An 18,544-nucleotide genomic window follows, 5' to 3' on the forward strand; every position below is an offset into this window, starting at 1 on the left:
GCTGTACTTAAAAATGACATGATTGTCTGGACATGTCTTGGCTGTAAATCCTTGTTGTCTCTGCCTATAAGGTTCTACTCCAGCTTCGAAGTTTCCCCTAGGTCCAGGACCAGCCTTCCCCCCAATCCAAACATTAACTATTAGTGGGGAAACTGCCAAACTGACCCAAGATCAGCGTCTAGAGGCAACTTCACCATACTCCATAAGGTTCTAGTCTACAAGAGTCTGGTTCCCTGGTGGGGTTAACGGCAGGACATGCATCTGCCCCCATGTGACTGCTCCCCTCCTCTAATCCTGGATCTAATAAAACCGGATTAACCCCAGGGCTTACGCGGTAACTCCTCAAAACGGAGAGGAAGAGAGAGGGAGGCACAGAGAGAGGGAGGGGAAATGGGAGAGAGCGAGAAGGAAAGAGAGCGAACCACAGAAAAAGAAAAGTGAGGCATAGGGGAAGAAATAAGGAGGAGACGAAGAAGATGATGACGAAGATGAAGAGATGAGCGAAGGGAGGGGAGAGATTGAGAGAGGAGAGATTGAGAGAATATTTAATTCCATTTTCAAAAGACATACTGTGTGTCTGACCACGCACGGCTGATATGGCCGCTCAGCATAGATATTCTGATGCCTTTTAGTTGTTTGGGATTGATCTTCAGGAAGTGTTAGGAATGAATCAATTCAGCCATATTTCAGATACAGTATATCAATGATAACAACAGCCTGAAGCGATCAATGGATGCAAACAGCACACAAACAACACAGCGCGTTTGAGGGCATTAGTTTGATCAAGGCGAGGCGCAGACTAATCTTGATTATTGAGCGTCTGTTTCCGGACACAGATTCTATCTAGTCGTGGACTAAAAACCATGCTCAATGGAGAATCTCCATCGAAAATGATTTGTTGTTTGTGATGCGAGGGCATATCTAGATCGGTGATTCTGTGCAGTCCGACTGCAATGTAGCCTCAAACATTTACATTTACATTTAAGTCATTTAGCAGACGCTCTTATCCAGACACATGCGTTATCTCACGCCACAGGTCACAAACTGAATCTAGGTTAACACACAACCTCTCACACTGAACTCGTCTAATCTATTACCAGATCATTGGCTCCCACACAACAGTACTGAAGGGTGTTACTGTATTTGATTGAGTGATCGCTAGCGGTTGTGAGGGAGGGTAATGATCTGTAGCAAAAACCATTAGCTCTTTTAAGAGATGGCGGGATTGCGAAGAGATGGACGAGTAAGTAGCCGTGGGACGCGCCCGGTGTCCTTGTCACAAGACGCCGCCACTTCCGTGGTTACACGTTCCGCATGTTCCCTGTCATCTTCCGTGTACGTCCCCAAGGTAAAATCACTCTGGCTGTTTGCAATTATTTATCTAGAAAAGGCGTGGTCGGGCTGCTAGCGACGTACCCAGGATAGGTTAGCTCAGTGGCACTCAGATTAAAGGAAAAAGGATGGAGAAACAAGATAACTGATTCATATGAAATGCGCCTTTTCCCATTGTGACCGTAATACGATTTTGGTCATGGTTGTCACAGAGTCATTAAAAAGTCTGCCTGTCTGAGTGTACTAAGTGTATACTGGCTCAGCCAAGCAATCTTCTCAAAGCAGAATGGTTCTGAATATATCCTCTCCAAATCAAACTACTCACATTTCACGGGTTGAAATGCATTTGGACAGTTCAAAGAGTATCAGAGAGAAATGCCACTTGAACAACGTTTAGCCAAGAGACGGTTGTGGATACGGTCTACACAACCTGGTGGTATACTAGGGGAAGAAGGTCCACGGGCCGTATGACCTTACGGCACAGTGAAGTGAATGTAAAATGGCTTCCAGGCCAAACAGAGTCTCTGCTGTACTAGAGTAGATATAGTCAATGTCTATTTTCATATTTGGCCAAGGGCAGAAACAGCAATATCTATAAAACAGAATACGTTGCTTTTTATACATGTTGACATCTAGGCATTTAGCTCAATTTCAGCAATATGGACAACCTAAATAAACTTCTCCTGAACTCTTCAGTTTGTGAAGATATGGCGTTTCAAACATCATATGTTACACGTATGAATATAATCTACCTCTCAAACCTCCCAACTTCAAAACAGTCTTAATTCAACTACTTGTGTCACACCATATCTACATATTTTACATACATGTTGTCACGCCTGCCTCCGCTCTCCCTCTCTGGCGCTCGAGGGCTGTCCTGTTTGTTCCCCGTGTCTGCATTAATGTTATGTGTTCACGTCCAGACGCTGTCCTGTCCCATGTCCGTCGCCATTAAATGTTCACTCTCTGTACCTGCTTCTTGTCTCTACCAGCGTCGACCCTTACACATGTACTTATGGCTGTGTTCATACAGGCAGCCCAATTCTGATATTTTTACCAATCACAGATCTTTTCACATCAGGTCTTTTTCCGAGCTGATCTGATTGGTCCAAAGACCAATTAGTGAACACAAGATCAGAATAGGAGCCTATTTGACCTCAAAATTTACATCACCTTACTTAAATGTCTAAAGAACGCCATTTCCTTATTCAAGGCATACAGCTATCTGCAAATACTAAAAGGCCTGACTGACACTAAGCCTCGCTAGCCCTGCCCACGTAAATGACAGCTGTATGGGTGTGCATTTCAATAATTAACGCTTCCCAATGGCGGTGAGGTGGCTGAATGGTATCATTAGGACCTAATAGAGATTCATGGTTGAGCGGAGGCCATTTTGGTTATATTTCGCCCCCTTTCTCCCTCCTCCTCTACCTGTGCTCTGAACCTAGGAGGGAGGACACGGTGACTATTCCATTTCTTAATTAATGACAGAAATTAGATGCTTTCAATAGCATGTGGGAGGTCACGGGTACAATTTTGCCCTATTTTTTTCCTCTCTCTCTCTCTCCCTCCCTCCCTCCCTCCCTCCATCCATCCCTCTCTCTTAACCTCTTGCTCAGTCTATTCCTTTTCCTTCCCTCTTTCTCCATGCCCCCTGTCCCTCTCGTATTCTCCCCCGCTTCTCTCCTCCTCTGTCCTCCATTTTTCTCGCTCCCTCCCGCCGTCACTCCTCTCCTTTCCCCCTCGGTCGCTCTCCCACCCTGGGAGTGGTAGCTGTGCTCTTTCATAACCTTGACGATGCAGGAAACCGCCAGTGTGTGTGTGTATGTATATGTTCAGTATGTGTGTGTGTGTGTGTGGGCGCGCACGTTTGTGTGTGAGAAAGGTGCAAGGACTTGGCGCACGGTCAATCAGTCATGCACCGGGGAGAGGCAGCCGACAGACCGATACAGGGGAAAACACAAGCAAGAGAAGAAAAAAAAACATGAAATACATTTTCAGGAACATGAACCGGAATTGGAGCAGAAGTAACTTAATTGCACTTCCTAAAGATGCCTCAATTCCAGAGACCTTGATATTACAGAAAGGGCAGCAAGAGAAAGCATGCAGAGATGACATAAGGAGAAAGCTTTTAGTCTGGTGGTAAAGAGGGTTTGGTGAAAGACCACAGAAGAAAGAGGGCGCTTCATTATATGAGTCACAATGTCGGAACTTTGATTAGCAGGGCAATATCACAAAGAGAGACTCTAAAGAGGCCAATCTCAATTAGAGTGATAGCCATGGCACCGAGCAGCCCGTGTGCTTTGGTTTCACTTTTCTCTGAACTTAGAACCCGTTTCAAAAAGTGTTTGTGCGTGTGTTAATGCCTGGATCTGCTTTTTGTGTTTGTGTGTGTGTGTGCGCATGAAGGACAAAAAGAGAACACCCAGAACGAGGACCTGATAGATTACACCAGGCCCACATGGCTATTACGGGGGGAAAAGCATTCACGCCGACATTCATCCACATTGGTAATCGCACCCTTCCTGGGCAATTACTGACCCACTCTACTGGAAAAATGCAGGAAAATACAAGCATTAATGTCTATTTCCAGAAGTGTGTTTTTTTCCCTTTGCCTCTCCATGTATCTCCTATGATAATCTAGCTTCACTCTGTATCCTTCTTGAAGTAAGAAGTAGATTCATTGACCAATGTATTATTATGTATTCCTCTTACACTGAACAAAAATATAAAACCCAACATGTAAAGCGTTGGTCCCATGTTCCATGAGCTGAAATTAAACATCCCAGAAATGCCCCCTACGCACAAACATCAAATTTTTCACAAATTTGTTTACCTCCCTGTTAGTGAGCATTTATCCTTTGCCAAGATAATCCATCCACCTGACAGGCATGGCATAAAGAAGGTGATTAAACAGCATGATCATTAAACAGGTGAACCTTGTGCTGGGGCAATAAAAGGCCGCTCTAAAATGCACCGTTTTGGCACATAACAATGCCACATAACAATGCCACACGTCTCAATTGGCATGCTGACTGCAGAAATGTTTCCAGAGAATTTAATGTTCTTTCTCTACCATAAGCCACCTCCAAAGTCATTTTAGAAAATTCTGCAGTAGATACAACCAGCCTCACAACCGCAGACCACATGGAACCACGCCAGCCCAGGAACTCCAAATCTGGCTTCTTCGCCTGCGGGATCATCTGAGACCAGCCATCCGGACAGCTGATGAAACTGTGGGTCATTTTCCCAATGAAGTAACCGACTGGAGAAGTGTGCGCTTCACAGATTAATCGTGGTTTCAACTGTACTGGGCAGATGGCAGACAGCGTTTCTGGCGTCATGTGGGCGTTTGGTTTGCTGATGTCAACGTTGTGAACAGAGTGCCACATGGTGGCAGTGGGGTTATGGTATGGGCAGGTATAAGCTATGGACAACAAACACAATTGCATTTTATCGATGGCAATTTGAATGCACAGAGATACCTTGATGAGATCCTGAGGCCCATTGTCGTGCCATTCATCCGCCACTAATCACGTCATGTTTCAGCATGATAACACACGGCCCCATGGTGCAAGGATCTGTACACAATTCCTGGAAGCTGAAAGTGTTCCAGTTCCCGCCAATATCCAGCAACTTCACACAGCCATTAAAGAGGAGTGGGACAACATTGCTTGCGTAGGCCACAATCAACATCCTAATCAACTCTACACGAAGGAGATGTGTCGTGCTGCATGAGGCAAATGGTGGTCACACCAGATATTGACTGGTTTTCTGATCCACACCCCTACCTTTTTTTAAGGTATCTGTGACCAAGAGATGCATATCTCTATTCCCAGTCATGTAAAATCCATAGACTAGGGCCTAATGAATGTATTTCAATTATCTGATTTCCTTCTATGAACTGTAGCTCAGTAAAATCATTGACATTTTTGCATGTTGCGTTTATATTTTTGTTCAGTGTAAATAGCCTTTGCCTGCTCACAGTTGGTTAAAATCACATGGCCCACACCAGATGTCATCAGTGTCTCTAGATGATGTCATCAGTGTCTCTAGATGATGTCATCAGTGTCTCTAGATCGGGAAAACATATCTATTTTTTTGACGACAAAACCTAGAAACCCTGCGTCTTTACATAGAGCTGGAGATAATTACATTTACATTTACATTTAAGTCATTTAGCAGACGCTCTTATCCAGAGCGACTTACAAATTGGTGCTTTCACCTTATGACATCCAGTGGAACAGCCACTTTACAATAGTGCATCTAGGTCTTTTAAGGGGGGAGGGGGAGAAGGATTACTTTATCCTATCCTAGGTATTCCTTAAAGAGGTGGGGTTTCAGGTGTCTCCGGAAGGTGGTGATTGACTCCGCTGTCCTGGCGTCGTGAGGGAGTTTGTTCCACCATTGGGGGGCCAGAGCAGCGAACAGTTTTGACTGGGCTGAGCGGGAACTGTACTTCCTCAGTGGTATGGAGGCGAGCAGGCCAGAGGTGGATGAACGCAGTGCCCTTGTTTGGGTGTAGGGCCTGATCAGAGCCTGGAGGTAGTGAGGTGCCGTTCCCCTCACAGCTCCGTAGGCAAGCACCATGGTCTTGTAGCGGATGCGAGCTTCAACTGGAAGCCAGTGGAGAGAGCGGAGGAGCGGGGTGACGTGAGAGAACTTGGGAAGGTTGAACACCAGACGGGCTGCGGCGTTCTGGATGAGTTGTAGGGGTTTAATGGCACAGGCAGGGAGCCCAGCCAACAGCGAGTTGCAGTAATCCAGACGGGAGATGACAAGTGCCTATTAGGACCTGCGCCGCTTCCTGTGTGAGGCAGGGTCGTACTCTGCGGATGTTGTAGAGCATGAACCTACAGGAACGGGCCACCGCCTTGATGTTATTTGAGAACGACAGGGTGTTGTCCAGGATCACGCCAAGGTTCTTAGCGCTCTGGGAAGGACACAATGGAGTTGTCAACCGTGATGGCGAGATCATGGAACGGGCAGTCCTTCCCGGGAGGAGGAGCAGCCCGTCTTGCCGAGGTTCAGCTTGAGGTGATGATCCGTCATCCACACTGATATGTCTGCCAGACATGCAGAGATGCGATTCGCCACCTGGTCGTCAGAAGGGGGAAAGGAGAAAATTAATTGTGTGTCGTCTGCATAGCAATGATAGGAGAGACCATGTGAGGTTATGACAGAGCCAAGTGACTTGGTGTATAGCGAGAATAGGAGAGGGCCTAGAACAGAGCCCTGGGGGACACCAGTGGTGAGAGCACGTGGTGAGGAGACGGATTCTCGCCACGCCACCTGGTAGGAGCACCTGTCAGGTAGGACGCAATCCAAGCGTGGGCCGCGCCGGAGATGCCCAACTCGGAGAGGGTGGAGAGGAGGATCTGATGGTTCACAGTATCGAAGGCAGCCGATAGGTCTAGAAGGATGAGAGCAGAGGAGAGAGAGTTAGCTTTAGCAGTGCGGAGCGCCTCCGTGATACAGAGAAGAGCAGTCTCAGTTGAATGACTAGTCTTGAAACCTGACTGATTTGGATCAAGAAGGTCATTCTGAGAGAGATAGCGGGAGAGCTGGCCAAGGACGGCACGTTCAAGAGTTTTGGAGAGAAAAGAAAGAAGGGATACTGGTCTGTAGTTGTTGACATCGGAGGGATCGAGTGTAGGTTTTTCAGAAGGGGTGCAACTCTCGCTCTCTTGAAGACGGGAGGGACGTAAAACGGTCAGGGATGAGTTGATGAGCGAGGTGAGGTAAGGGAGAAGGTCACCGGAGATGGTCTGGAGAAGAGAGGAGGGGATAGGGTCAAGCGGGCAGGTTGTTGGGCGGCCGGCCGTCACAAGACGAGATGTCATCTGGAGAGAGAGGGGAGAAAGAGGTCAGAGCACAGGGTAGGGCAGTGTGAGCAGAACCAGCGGTGTCGTTTGACTTAGCAAACGAGGATCGGATGTCGTCGACCTTCTTTTCAAAATGGTTGACGAAGTCATCTGCAGAGAGGGAGGAGGGGGAGGGGAGGAGGATTCAAGAGGGAGGAGAAGGTGGCAAAGAGCTTCCTAGGGTTAGAGGCAGATGCTTGGAATTTAGAGTGGTAGAAAGTGGCTTTAGCAGCAGAGAGAGAAGAGGAAAATGTAGAGAGGAGGGAGTGAAAGGATGTCAGGTCCGCAGGGAGGCGAGTTTTCTCCATTTCCGCTCGGCTGCCCGGAGCCCTGTTCTGTGAGCTCGCAATGAGTCGTCGAGCCACGGAAAAGCCGGCCTGGAGGATAGGGGACATAGAGAGTCAAAGGATGCAGAAAGGGAGGAGAGGAGGGTTGAGGAGGCAGAATCAGGAGATAGGTTGGAGAAGGTTTGAGCAGAGGGAAGAGATGATAGGATGGAAGAGGAGAGAGAGTAGCGGGGAGAGAGAGCGAAAAACCATCCGAGTAGGGGCAGTGTGGGAAGTGTTGGATGAGAGCGAGAGGGAAAAGGATACAAGGTAGTGGTCGGAGACTTGGAGGGGAGTTGCAATGAGGTTAGTGGAGGAACAGCATCTAGTAAAGATGAGGTCGAGCGTATTGCCTGCCTTGTGAGTAGGGGGGAAGGTGAGAGGGTGAGGTCAAAAGAGGAGAGGAGTGGAAAGAAGGAGGCAGAGAGAATGAGTCAAAGGTAGACGGGGAGGTTAAAGTCGCCCAGAACTGTGAGAGGTGAGCCGTCCTCAGGAAAGGAGCTTATCAAGGCATCAAGCTCATTGATGAACTCTCCGAGGGAACCTGGAGGGCGATAAATGATAAGGATGTTAAGCTTGAAAGGGCTGGTAACTGTGACAGCATGGAATTCAAAGGAGGCTACAGATGGGTAAGGGGAGAAAGAGAGAATGACCACTTGGGGGAGAGATGAGGATCCCGGTGCCACCATACTGACCAGAAGCTCTCGGGTGTGCGAGAGCACGTGGGCGGACGAAGAGAGAGCAGTTAGCGGTGTTGTCTGTGGTGATCCATGTTTTTCAGAGCCAAGAAGTCGAGGGACTGAGGGAGGCATAGGCTGAGATGAACTCTGCCTTGTTGGCCGCAGATCGGCAGTTCCAGAGGCTACCGGAGACCTGAACTCCACGTGGGTCGTGCGCGCTGGGACCACCAGATTAGGTGGCTGCGGCCATGCGGTGTGGAGCGTTTGTATGGTCTGTGCAGAGAGGAGAGAACAGGGATAGACAGACACATAGTTGACAGGCTAGAGAAGAGGCTACGCTAATGCAGAGGAGATTGAATGACAAGTGGACTACACGTCTCGAATGTTCAGAAAGTTAAGCTTTACGTAGCAAGAATCTAATTGACTAAAATGATTAAAATGATAGAGTACTGCTGGGGTAGGCTAGCTGCGTTGTTGACACTACCCTAATTACCGTTGAGTGTGAAGTTTCTACAATGCTGCTTATCGGGAGCCAGCTGGCTAGCTAGCAGTGTTGGTTACGTTACGTTGCGTTAGGAGAACGACAACAGCTGGCTAGCTAACCTAGAAAATCGCTCTAGACTACACAATTATCTTTGAAACAAAGACGGCATGTAGCTAGCTATGTAGCTAGCTACGATCAAACAAATCACACCGTTGGGACTGTAATGAAATGAAATGAAAAAGTGATACTACCTGTGGAGCGACGCGGAATGCGACCGGAATGCGAAAGTTCTATTCAGTAGACGTTGGCTGGCTATTGGCTAGCTAGGAGTGTCTCCTACGTTAAGGACGACAAAATAGCTGGCTAGCTAACCTCGGTGAATTAAGATAATCACTCTAAGACTACACACTCTAAACTACACAATTATCTTGGATACGAAGACAGCAAAGACAACTATGTAGCTATCTAATACTACACTAATCAAGTCGTTCGGTTGAGTGTGATAGTTACTACAGTGCTACGGTAGCCGGTGAACGTATGCTAGCTGGCTAGCTGCTAGGCAGAGTTAAAAATACGATAATAACGCAATTATCACTCTAAGACTCCACACTCTAAGCTACACAATTATCTTGGATACGAAGACAGCAAAGACAACTATGTAGCTAGCTATGTAGCTAGCTAACACTACACTAATCAAGTCGTTCAGTTGAGTGTGATAGTTACTACAGTGCTACGGTAGCCGGTGAACGTATGCTAGCTGGCTAGCTGCTAGGCAGATAGGAGGGCCGAAATACGATAATAACGCAATTATCACTCTAAGACTCCACACTCTAAGCTTCACAATTATCTTGATACGAAGACAGCAAAGACAACTATGTAGCTAGCTATGTAGCTAGCTAACACTACACTAATCAAGACGTTCAGTTGAGTGTGATAGTTACTACAGTGCTACGGTAGACGGTGAACGTGTTGGACAGATAGGAGACGACGAAATACGATAATTACGCAATTATCTTTGATACAACGACGACTATGTAGCTAGCTAAGAGGAAATTGCTAAGATTAGACAAATCAGACCGTTGTACTATAATGAAATGTAATGAAAAAGTTATACAACCTGCAGACCGAAGCGCGGATGCGACCAGATCGCTCCAACCCGGAAGTCATGAATGTTGAAAGAGTGAATGTTGCCTTTAATCAATCCGTGACAAAACACAATATGACTGTGGATGTGGGGGCCTACCAGTTAAAACCATGAACATACAATCAGCTTCCAGATCAGTGTTAAAACCAATGACTGTGGATGTGGGGGCCTACTAGTTAAAACCATGGACATACAATCAGTTTCCAGATCAGTGTTAAAACCAATGGCTGTGGATGTGGGGGCCTACCAGTTAAAACCATGGACATACAATCAGTTTCCAGATCAGTGTTAAAACCAATGACTGTGGATGTGGGGGCCTACCAGTTAAAACCATGGACATACAATCAGTTTCCAGATCAGTGTTAAAACCAATGACTGTGGATGTGGGGGCCTACCAGTTAAAACCATGGACATACAATCAGTTTCCAGATCAGTGTTAAAACCAATGGCTGTGGATGTGGGGGCCTACCAGTTAAAACCATGGACATACAATCAGTTTCCAGATCAGTGTTAAAACCAAACGACTGTGATATTCGAGATACAGGTCATGGATTTGTCTTCCCTCTCACATTTGCACACACACTCTGTGAGATCAGAAGCCATCATCATAAGCCTTTCCCAGTTACAGGGTGATCAGCTGTCACTAAACGATGTGACAGCACTGCAATCTCCCTTCACACATGAGGAGACATAGACCTAGTCATTCAGGTGAGTGGAGACTCTCCGTCAGCGAGTAGGATAGACGAGCACATTAGGTCAATCAAGTAGGACGAGAGAAAGAGTGAGTGGCGAATTTGTACCTGGTGTGTGAATGCACGAAAAACACAACTAATGGCTGACTGACTGAGCCAGTTATATGTATACAATCGGCGTGTTCATCTTTGATGTGAGACAGATAAATACAGCAATCCAATTCTAGCAGCATCATAGGCTAGATGTTGATGCTATTAGTGACTGTGTGAATGACAAACGGCCACACCGGCACAGACAAAGTATTTTCCTCTTAAGCATCTAGATACAAACTTATATCCTCGCTAATTTTTCATTCATACATTATACATTTTCATAACAATAACAAATCCAATTTGAATCAACCTCAGCAAGCACAACGGAGTATGACAAAGCGTCTTGTCAGCCAAACAGTCACACAGGTGCTGTTTACTAAAGGCGCGACTGTGGCATAGCGGTGCCCGTAATGACAACATTGAGCAGTGGCGGAATTGTAAAAAGACACCCACGCGCCAAGGCCGCATTGATTTCACAGTTTTCATCTGCCTTCCAGCTTTGGTCAATGCCGACCGATGGGCGATGACTGCGGCAGGTGCTGAACGTTGTGCCAAAAGAATCCGACGCTTGATTCGATTAGGCCGCCGAACCGGTTGCTGCTTATTAACGACTGATTGCTTGTCCATGCGGAATGAATTATAAGCAAATTAAGGCCAGGCACCACACCTTAAAAAGGTCATTCTTTTCCCTTAATCACATCAATCAACTTTTGCCAGTGGAATGTAGATGCAAATATAACTTTTTTTCAGAGATATTGTATTAAAATATGCAAATGGAAAATGTATGTGTGGAGTCTTGCTTTTTTGTTTTTTTAATACCAATATTGTTGGACGAAATACCATGACACAAAAAAATTGCTAAGTAGAAGCAAAAATGTCATTTCAGCCTGACCGGGTGTGCCAGGCCTTAGACATATAGCTGTGGATATCCTTATTTGAGATGAATCAAGCCTTGAATTACACATCTTGGCTTAGCTAGCACACACAGGCTGTTTTGGGGGCTGGCATTGTGGGGGTCGTACATTGTCTTTATTACTGTGGAACAACAGGGAAGCTCTGGAGATTGTTTAGCTATGGACATTCTCCCTCTCTCTCCGACTCGCTCTCACAGATGTATCCATTTTGCATTTTGGAGCAGAAACAAAAGACTTCCTTAAAGTGAGTGCTATAATTACACTGTTCTCGTGTCGGGATTTTCTTTCCAAAATCAAGGTCAGTACATTCGCCATGGTAACAGCACACAATTAGAGATGTAATTAGTCATAATAGGGAAAGGTAGAGGTTGGGAGAGGCCATGCCAGGACGAAACCATTGGTGGTGGTTGGCCAAACATTCCACAAGGGACATAGGCCATTTCACCCGGGGATGGGTTTTCTTTCATGACCCTGCAGGGGTCTCGGGAAGCTCTCTGTTATGAGTAATGGGTGATTCATTAAAGCTGGGAACGAATGGGGGCAGAGGGTACCGTGAAACAGTGTTGACCTCTAAAGACATACAACCCCTGAGGTCGGAACCTGGCCGTTGAAAGGAGTGCGTTACAGAGCCAGGTTGAGGGGACGGAGACGGACGAGACAGGCATCTTTCTGAATCAATTTGGAGGAATCCTCTTAAAATGCATCCTTCATTCCTCCCTTCCTTCGAGGTAACCACCGATTTGACATGATGTGATTGGTGGAAGCAATGCAGTGACAAGCTTTCACTGAACAATCCATCCACGTTACATCAGTGATTATTTCAGGGATGAAGGAAGAGAGTCAAGGTTTGAAGGCGGACCCGGAGAGACGTTGACATATCGGCCATCTGATCCCTGTCTCGCTTATGTCATCCTCACAACGGGACGACGGGTGCATCACTCATTCCAAAGGGTAGCCGTGGTAATCCTCATAGTGCATGGCAGAGCACGTCTAAACATTGGACAAACACCAGTCCATGCTGACACGAACGCAAAGATGGCTTATATATATATATATATTTGGAAATATCAGAGTGTACTAATTTACCCACAAGGATGGATCCATGACACACATAGGCTCAGGGGCAGCATGGTTGCCTCAATGCTGCTGCGTTCTTGTTGTATTGTATTGGACCAAATAGAAAAAGGAAGCCAGTGATTATTCCAAAATGACAGGCTGAGTAAGAGCTTGGTCTGCATTGCCCCACATCACAGGAAAACACTGGTGTGGCTGGCTCCCAGAATATCCGCCATTGCATTTCCATTACGATTCATGGCTCGAATCGAATCACCAATTAATAAAATCAATATCATATCGCATCAGCGTGAAGCTCTCTGCAGCGTATCATTCCCTATTATTACAGGTGTGGGTCTGATGGAGCCATTCTCCTCTGCTGATGGAAGATGGAGAGAGGAGCTGTAACTTATACTGACAGTGCCTGCTTTCAGCACCGGAATACTGATGAAAACGTCCTGCACAGGAAGAGAGAGAGATTGAGGGATATAGATATAGGCAGAGAGAGATGGTGAAAGAGAGTGATGAGGGGTGGGGGGGGGGGGGGGTAGAAAGAGAGAAAGAAAAAAATACTACGTGCTTAATATGAGTTGTCAATAAGACAGCAGTGGAAACAACCAGGTATGGTTATTTGGCTCAATGAACCAGGGTAAATATGTCAAATATGGTGCATATTCTTAATAAGATGAGAACTATTTGTTAATATAGCAAATATAGATTAACGCACGTCAAAATGAAATGATAACATTGATATGTGACATTTGTTTCATTTGATGCCAAGCAAGCAGCAATCCATTCTTCAAAGGCAACAAGCTGGATGGAAGCAAATATAATTGACTTTAAACGTCACTTCAAGTTCATTCCAAATTACAGTAGTTTATAAATCCCATTTGGTTAGACACGGTTCCACAGTAAACTACTTTCTCTTTTCGAGGTTCAGCGAATAACAATGTGGGACGTCACACGATAATGTCTGTGCACTTCCTGTGACCTCATCCTCTCTTCCTGTTCGTCTGTTTACTCCCGTCTGCACGCTGAGTATTCTATTCAAACCACAAAAAATGTCAATTTCCAATTCAGTCATGGATACCTTTGGGGTTCTTAGGCCATGCTATGATGCCACCGTGGCTGAAAGGCATGCTGTTTTTTTAGGTTTTGAAAGTTCAGGCCTCGGTCTCTCATCTCTTAAAGGAAGTGTGCGTGAAAAATGGACTGTCTAGAATCTAAGCGAACACAACTGCATTTTGAATCAAGCTAAACTGCCTTTGATGCTAATGCTCGAACTTGACAGTTGGTAATAGCTCTGACAGAAGCGTGAATACTTGGAGCAGAAGGTGAACACTCACTTGATGAGCAATATTTTCGTTTAGGTGTGTGAGCAAATTGATTGACCAATTCCAGAGCATCTGGTTTTGTTTCATCATCAACTAGGGCTATCTTTGTGGTTTTATAATTACAATGACCTCTACTGACAGAAATCAGTCAGTCTTGTCAGTTTTCTGAAAACGCTGTCAAGAATTTGCGGAAGATGAATGACATCAACGTCAAAATGTCAATACTGATTTCCTTATGGACGATAGCCCTTTGGTAATACATTGAAGACTAACTCTACATTAAATCTGAATCTACCTTGAATCCAACGTCTCACTTTAACATCAAACCCCCAAAGCAATCAATACCGTCAACATCAGAAATCCAAATCCAAAAACAGATATGTATTATAAGCCCAACATGGCATGTTCTAGAATATCATTGACACTGATATTCCTACGTGAACATTTTTAAATGATGAGTTGGATAGAAGAGAAATAGATCTGACATTCAAACAGATATGAGACAAAGTACCTTGGTTTTGAATGAAGGTAACCATATTGTCCTGCGTAAGTTCATTTGAACATTCATTTTTCACGTTTGGATACATTGAGAGGTACCAGAGTCAGACAGTGACATGTTCCAGTGCCAGAGTTGCTACTGTACCTTCCTATATACCGTAGCAGCTTACTTAAAAGGGACCACATTAACTTCAACATAAAGCCATGTTAAGGACACAATCATACATGTTTGTATGTGACGGAGTGAAGTGGCATTGCTGTTACATGGGATTAAGCATGACGAAAAAGAGCATTACAATACAACAGGTATCATGCACTATGTCATGGGCTTCATCCCAAATGGCACCCTATTCTCCTTATAGTGCACTACTGACCAGAGTCACATACAGCAGGTAGTGCACTATATAGGAAATCGAGTGCAATTTTGGAAGTATCCATGAACTGCTTAGAAGAACACAAGAGAATGAAGAGATACGTACTGTAGGGTACACATTCGTACTGGACCTCAAGGTACTTATAGGTCCCGGGGCAAGGGTCAGGAAATACATCTAGTCCAGCCACTACAGCACACTGGGTCCGATTATTACATCTGAAAAGGAAGAAAAAGGTGAGGTTAAAAGGTCAGGTTAAAAGGGGCAATCTGGGATTCAAACAACAACAAATCAGTCATTCTGAAAGTGTTTTTGGTCACCGGATAAGGGATGGCGATAGAGAAATGTAACACTTTATAGACAGCTATGGATGCAAGGACCAACTATCCAGGACATCAAAATGAGAATATGAACCATGTGTTGGACCGTTACAGGGGTGTGTTTGTGAATTCAGATATACTGGTAATAGAACCATTACAGTCAATATCCAGAGGTACTACAATAAAACGCTGATGTTGCTATGATAAACATTTAGCGAGTGGTTAATGAACTAGAATGAATTCCCATTTCATTTTGCTGCTCAGACTGAGAAATTGATGCATTGCGGGTTCAGTGAACATTGACTGCCAAACCGTCAACGGTAAAATCATCCATTTGGCGAGAAGAAGAAGGTTGGACTCGGGCTAAAACAATGTCTTTATCCTAAATGACACCTTATTCACTTTATAGTGCACTGCTTTTGACCAGAGCCCTTTGAGACCTGGTCAGAAGTCGTGCATTATGTAGTAAATAGGGTGCCATTTGGTATGCAGTCATTTTCTCTGCCGTGATATGAATTTAGACCGCGTGCAGACTCATATTCAGGGCATGACGGATTGGGAGAGGACACAGTCGGCCGAGTGCAAAATCGGCTCAGACGCGAAAGAGCTTTCACCTCGGCTTTCATTATTAACACAATTACTTGGCTGGCAGTGTCTTAAGTCTGCCATTTTACTTTAGGCAGTCATCAATCAAAGCTCGATCCCACCACACTTACTGCACGACATTAACTATCACATGCTTAAACGAGTGTATCGATTGATCGGAATAAACCATCTGTGCACATCAGTAGACCAACAGGAGGCAAAGGTCAATGTCACCACTAGAGGAGTTAGTGGTCACATGCCCCTGGCACGTGAACCTCAGCTTTATGTAAAAATCCATAAAATCATACAACCAAATTGGCACATTTACTTTTTCTCTTCTTTTCTTTCTTTCTTTCTTCTTAATATATTTTTTGAGGGGACAGATCAGCTTTAATAGTGCAGATAGATTGTGGCTTCCGTCAATGTAATTGTCTGCATACCCATATATATTTTTTGTATACATACAGTACCAAAAGTTTGGACACACCTACTCATTCAAGGGTGTTTCTTTATTTTTTATTTGTTATACATTGTAGAATAATAGTGAAGACATCAAAACTATGACATAAAACATATGGAATCATGTAGTAACCAAAAAAGTGTTAAACAAATCAAAATATATTTTATATTTTATATGGTTCTTCAAAGTAGCCACCCTTTGCCTTGATCACAGCTTTGCACACTCTTGGCATTCTCTCAACCATCTTCATGAGGTAGTCACCTGGAATGCATAACAGGTTCAAAGTTCATTTGTGGACTTTCTTTCCTTCTTAATGCGTTTGAGCCAATCAGTTGTGTTGTGACAAGGTGGCGGGGGGGCTGGTGGGTATACAGAAGAGAGACGTATTTTTTTAAGACCTTATTATGTTAAGAACAGTTCAAATAAGCAAAGAAAAACGACAGTCCATCATTACTTTAAAACATGAAGATCAGTCAGTCTGGAAAATTTTAAGAACTGCAGTCGCAAAATCCATAAGGATTAGTTCATTAGAGTTAACTAAATCTGTGATTTAATTAGAATTCAAGGCACACTTAACAAGCTTGGCTACCACAGCATTCTGCAGTGATAGGCCATCCAATTTGTTTTGCACTTAGTGAGACTATCATTTGTTTTTCAACAGGACAATGACCCAACACACCTCCAGGCTGTGTAAGGGCTATTTGACCAAGAAGGAGAGTGATGGAGTGCTGCATCAGATTACCTGGCCTCCACAATCACCCTACCACAACCCAATTGAGATGGTTTGGGATGAGTTGGACTGCAGAGTGAAGGAAAATCAGCCAACAAGTGCCTGGCATATGTGGGAACTCCTTCAAGACTGTTGGAAAAACATTCCAGGTGAAGCTGGTTGAGAAAATGCCAAGAGTGTGCAAAGCTGTCATCAAGCAAAGGGTGGCTACTTTGAAGAATCTCAAATATAAAATATATTTTGATTTGTTTAATTAAGACTTTTTTGGTTACTACATGATTCCATGTTTTATTTCATAGTTTTGATGTCTTCACTATTATTCTACAATGTAGAAATAAGTAAAAAATAAAGAACAGCCCTTGAATGAGTAGGTATGACCAAACTTTTGACTGGCACTGTATATAACATTCTATTGGTTGAAAGAATTGGTATACTTTTTTATTTATCCCAATTTCTTTTAACAAATTTTGGTTAATAACAGACAAGTTCCCTCCTTTTCCCCCCTTCCACTTGCGGTAATGCTGCTATGAGTTGGTTGTAATTTTGAGTAGAGGAGACATTTCCATATATTTTTCCACCAGTCCTACTTACCATATTATTTACAAAGTGTATACAGGTCTTCCTACTTACAAAGCATGTAGAGGTCTGTAATTTTTATCATAGGTACACTTCAACTGTGGGAGATTTAAAACAAAAATCCAGAAAATCACATTGTATGATTTTAATAAAATCAAAAAAGTAATTAATTTGCATTTTATTGCATGACATAAGTATTTGATCTACTACCAAACAGTAAGAATTCCGGCTCTCACAGACCTGTCAATTTTTCTTTAAGAATCCCTCCTGTTCTCCACTCATTACCTGTATTAACCTCTTGAACCTCTGGGGGCAGTATTTCATTTTTGGATGAAAAACGTTCCCGTTTTAAACAAGATATTTTGTCACGAAAAGATGCTCGACTATGCATATAATTGACAGCTTTGGAAAGAAAACACTGACGTTTCCAAAACTGCAAAGATATTGTCTGTGAGTGCCACAGAACTAATGTTACAAGGCGAAACCAAGATGAAATTTCATACAGGAAGTGAGCCAGATTTTGAATGCGCTGTGTTCCAATGTCTCCTTATATGGCTGTGAATGCGCAAGGAATGAGCCTACACTTTCTGTCGTTTCCCCAAGGTGTCTGCAGCATTGTGACGTATTTGTAGACATATCATTGTAAAATTGACCATAAGAGACTACATTTACCAGGTATCCGCTCGGTGTCCTCCGTCGAAACTATTGCGTAATCTCCAGGTGCGTGCATTTTTCCATTTTGTTCAGAGGAGAAACCAAACTGCCACGAGTGATTTATCATCGAATAGATATGTGAAAAACACCTTGAGGATTGATTCTAAACAACGTTTGCCATGTTTCTGTCGATATTATGGAGTTAATTTGGAAAAAAGTTCGCTGATGTAATGACTGAATTTTCGGCTTTTTTTCTTAGTCAAACGTGATGAACAAAACGGAGCGATTTCTCCTACACAAATAATCTTTTTGGAAAAACTGAACATTTGCTATCTAACAGTCTCCTCATTGAAAACATCCGAAGTTCTTCAAAGGTAAATTATTTTATTTGAATGCTTTTCTTGTTTTTGTGAAAATGTTGCCTGCTGAATGCT

The 18,544-nt window shown here is 44.1% G+C and overlaps 1 protein-coding gene across 6 annotated transcripts in view; it reads right to left on the bottom strand.

Moving 5' to 3' along the window:
* LOC115138076 (adhesion G protein-coupled receptor L3-like) overlaps positions 1-18,544 on the bottom strand; it is a 421,820-nt gene that overhangs the window by 208,671 nt on the left and 194,605 nt on the right. For all 6 annotated transcript variants that reach the window (XM_065025470.1, XM_029674495.2, XM_065025469.1 and 3 more), the window contains exon 5: positions 14,894-15,003. In XM_065025470.1, the coding sequence (XP_064881542.1) occupies positions 14,894-15,003 (110 nt within the window). The remainder of the gene's footprint in view (positions 1-14,893; positions 15,004-18,544) is intronic.

The sequence above is a fragment of the Oncorhynchus nerka genome, linkage group LG12 (assembly GCF_034236695.1).
Source record: "Oncorhynchus nerka isolate Pitt River linkage group LG12, Oner_Uvic_2.0, whole genome shotgun sequence".
In the NCBI taxonomy this organism is placed as follows: Eukaryota; Metazoa; Chordata; class Actinopteri; order Salmoniformes; family Salmonidae; genus Oncorhynchus; species Oncorhynchus nerka.